The sequence below is a fragment of the Carassius carassius genome, chromosome 2 (genome assembly GCF_963082965.1).
Source record: "Carassius carassius chromosome 2, fCarCar2.1, whole genome shotgun sequence".
Lineage (NCBI taxonomy): Eukaryota > Metazoa > Chordata > Actinopteri > Cypriniformes > Cyprinidae > Carassius > Carassius carassius.
The window spans coordinates 3753938-3758297 of record NC_081756.1 but is presented as its reverse complement, the minus strand read 5'-3'; the positions used below and the strand labels follow the sequence as shown (position 1 = coordinate 3758297).

Below are 4360 nucleotides of genomic sequence, written 5' to 3'. Positions count from 1 at the left end.
AGAAACACACTCCTCTAAAGTAAGAACAACTCACTTCTTCATTCTTTAAATCAGACTTTGAGATATTAATATTGTCTTAATGATTGTGTGTGATGCATTTATGTTCCTGTTACGATGGATTTTTAATTATCACTGAAATCATGTTTTAAACTAAAATGAATCAGTGAATACTTCAAACATGAGTTTATCTATATTATTCTTCTCAGAAATGGAGCAAACTCTATATTTCATTCTTCTTCTCGTTGGTGAGTGTTTGTGGTTTTATTAATGGTTTCTAGTTTCATTAGGTTTGATCCTGTTCTGAAAAGCATTAAAGCAGCGTCTCTCTTTCACAGCTCTCTGCTCCGTATCTGAATGTGTTCAGCGTCAGTATCACTTTATAAATGAGAAGAAGACCTGGACTGAAGCTCAGAGATACTGCAGAGAGAAATACACAGATCTGGCCACAGCTGACAACATGAACGACATGAAGGAGCTGATGAAGAGTGTGATTGATGAACGTGTCTGGATTGGGCTGCAGAAGACGGGTCGTGATCAATGGCAGTGGTCTTCAGGTGAACCTGTTATCTATCTGAACTGGGGATATAAACAACCTGAAGGCAGAGATTATTGTGCTATGATGAGAAATGGACAATGGCATGATTTTCCATGTAGTACTACCAACACTTTCATCTGCAATAACAGTGAGTACAAACACCTAATGTAGTAAACATTAATTTAACAAAAGATACTTCATATGAACAACTTGGTAGATAGAGGTTTTTCCAAACCTTTTATCTGCAACAATAGTAAGTGCAAACATTCAATGTAATAAACATTAAATAAGAGACTTGGTTGATAAATGTAGTTAACGGGTCTCATATTTGGCAATAACCCATTAATTTGTCACTACAACACTCAGTTATTAGTTGTTTTTATTTTCGTTTTTGTATTTTCGGTGTGTTTATATAAATATATATATAAAAAAAATGGAGATAAGTATAAATATAGATAGTGGTAAGCCTGAATGTTATAACTATATTGTATAGTTAAAGAGTTAATAATTAAAGAGGAACAAAACTTGCTATGTCATATTCACTGGCACTGCCAGGTTATGTAGTAGACTGATATATCCGCAGAACACCAACTATTCAGAGTATATGCACAGCATCACTCGAATGATAGAGAGTAACCATTAGACTTTAAGTTGGATATAAAAGCATCCAGTGATGGAGAGAAATGGATGTTCAAAGGCAGACTGTTACAGAGCTTGACCTACAGAGATACACAAACAAGGAAGTATTAAGTCTTCAGGAGTGGATGAAAATCCCAAAGAAAATACAGTAAAAAAAATGCCTCTAACTATCGTGACCAAGTCTACACTTACCTTACAGAAATAAAAAGGAAATAAACAACAATATAACTCCCTTACTCCCTCTCTAGTTTAAACAGGAAAAAAATATTCAAAAATAAAAAAGAGGGCACCCACTCACCAGAAATCCCTGTTTTGGTATGTTATAATATATATATATATTGAAAACAGAAAATACGTTTCCACAATTGGTATCAAAATAAATACAGAAAGAAACAAGTGTCTATATCAATGTAACAATGTTTAGAGGTTAACAGCAAGGCAAAGAATTCAATTGAAAGGTTTTACACTCATTCACAACTGAACAGCAGCAAAGCTTAGAAACAACCAAATAAAACAACAAGAGAAACACACACTCTCTTCCCTTGAGCACAATGAGGCTTTTAAACTCTCTTGACAAGACCACTCCCCAAACGAACATCCTTCAGTCCAGGAGATCACCTTCACCTGGCTTTACCTGCACAGAAATAAGGCATGGGGGGGGGGGGCAACCACGACTGGTTGGGAAGACATACAACATATGTATATAGAATAAAATTACTCTGTAGGACGCAACACTAGAAAGAAAGTGTTTCACTTTTCACACATATTTACATGCTTGTCAAATTGAAGAGAATAAAAATCGGCTTTTGCATAATTTTGTAGGTTATTTTTTAGGAAAACTTTTTTAATTGAGTTGTAAAAACTGCCTATCCAACAAGTTAACAAATGACTGGCCTTTTTAACACTGCTGGTAAAGATGATGGATGGTGGTTTTATTATCAACATTGTTATCAAATCTTACCAAAGAATAAATACTTTTATATACCCTTGTATAAAGTTTTATTATTACATGTTTTGTGACCACAGATATAATGGCATATTAATGTCAAAATATACACATACTGTTTACAAACTGCAATTGTACAAATTACTATTAAAGCTATTCAGTCACATGCTCAACTATGAGCTCGTCACATTGCCATTGTGGAGTTTATTTATAGTGTAAGTGTTTGAGAGATAATTAAGCATTGATTTTGTTTATCCTAAAAGCAATCACAGGTCTTGTCTTTATCAGACAAACAATGAACTGGAGAGATGCTCAGAGTTACTGCAGACAGAATCACACTGATCTGGTCAGTGTGAGAGACCAGGATGAGAATGAGAAGGTTAAGAAGATCATTAGTGATAATAACACACCTAAGGATGTCTGGATCGGTCTGTTTAGAGTCAGAGACTCATGGCAGTGGTCAGATCACAGTAACTCTTCATTCAGATACTGGATGTCTGGTGAACCTAATAATGTTGGAGGTGATGAAAACTGTACAGCTGTTGAAAAGAGCGCTCAGGGACAATGGATTGACATCTCTTGTAACAAAGAATATCCTTTTGTGTGTCATGAAGGTGAGTAAATCCTCACGAAACACACACAATCCATCATCTCCTCCAGATCTCTTAAAGTTCCCGCTACATGTCTGACATGACAAATTCATCCACAGTGTTTGTTCTAATGTTGTTTTTGATCAGTCTCTCTCTAGTTTCTGCTTGTGCTCTGTTTGGTTTCCAGATAAACTGATTGTGATCAGAGAGAATCTGACGTGGTCTGAAGCTCTGAGATACTGCAGACAGAATCATGTGGATCTGGTCTCGGTTCATTCACAAGAGATTCAGCGTCGTGTGATGAACGTGGTACACCTGGCGTCTACTGCAGAGCTGTGGTTGGGTTTACGTCACTCCTGCACTGTGGGCATCTGGTTCTGGGTGAGTGGAGAGAGCGTGTGCTATCAGAACTGGGCTCCAGGGAACGGCACATCAGAGGAGGACTGTGAACACACAGTGAGATCTGGAGCAGTTCAGTCTGGAGGAGATCAGCGCTGGATCAGCCGTCCTGAAACTGACAAACTCAACTTCATCTGCTGCAGATATTAATGAATGGATACACTTAGATTTCAAGATTACAAACGCATGTGTGTTTCCTGTTGATTTATATACTCTTGGTGTTTTCTTTTCGCTCAAACTCTTACACCATGTACTTTGTGTCACTTAGCAACTGCTAAATTATGAGACATTCATCTTTCAATTTAATTTTGTGAGGGATCATAAGCTCATGACATTTACTCATCATTGTACTGTTTTCTTGGCAAACTTTAGTCTAGTTTGTAGGTGTCTCTTCTTCAGAAGTGGAGGTTTTCTTGGTCGACAACCTCTCAGTCCATCCCTGTACAGGTCTCTAGTGATTCGTTGAGACATCAATCCCAGACTTGGTTAAATCAATCACTAGTATCTTGGCAGTTGTTCTTGGGTCTCAAACCTCTCTCACTAGTATTCTTTCCAAAGTTTTTGAAATCTTTCACTTCCTGCATCTGCCCGTCTTGTTCTCTTGATAATTCTTCTCATGACAGTTCTTGACACTTGAAAACGCTTAGATAAACGTGTATATCCTTCTCTGTGAGCACTAATAATTACTTTACTCAAGTCTAAATTTATTTTGTCTTTGCCATGTTGACTGTACAGTACATATTATTATACTAATTGTTTTGCAAAATATTAATCCTCAGCATTAAGATAAATGTAAAGGCATCCCTTGTCAAAAAATCCTATTAGAATTTCACTTTGTCTTATTGGATCTTACTGGATTCTTAGAATCCTATTGGACATTCTGATTGATTTTAATGGATTTTCACTTTGTCCTATTGGATTTTATTTGATTTTTAGAATCCTAATGGACATTCTGATTGATTTTAATGGAATTTAACTGTGTCCTGTAGGATTTTATTTGATGCTTAGAATCCTATTGGACATTGAGTTTTATTTAATGGAATTTACATTTTTCATGTAGGATCTTTTATTGATTTGTATCATATTGGACATTGTGATTTTTAAATGGAAATTCACTTTGTCTTGTAGGATCTTATTTGATTATGTTAATTACTTTTAAGAGTAACTTTAAATTTTTTGAGTTACACTGTGTGTGTGTGTGTGTACTTGTAACCAATAAAAATGCAGCCTACATGAATGTACACAAATATA

At 35.8% G+C, this 4360-nt stretch overlaps 1 protein-coding gene across 1 annotated transcript; it reads left to right on the top strand.

Moving 5' to 3' along the window:
* Positions 1-206: 206 nt before the first annotated feature.
* LOC132096260 (C-type mannose receptor 2-like) lies at positions 207-3905 on the top strand. The gene is made up of 4 exons (XM_059501518.1): positions 207-245; positions 336-683; positions 2384-2734; positions 2898-3905. The coding sequence occupies exons 1-4, from the start codon at positions 209-211 to the stop codon at positions 3257-3259; spliced, it is 1098 nt and encodes a 365-aa protein (XP_059357501.1). The 5' UTR covers positions 207-208; the 3' UTR covers positions 3260-3905.
* Positions 3906-4360: the final 455 nt, after the last annotated feature.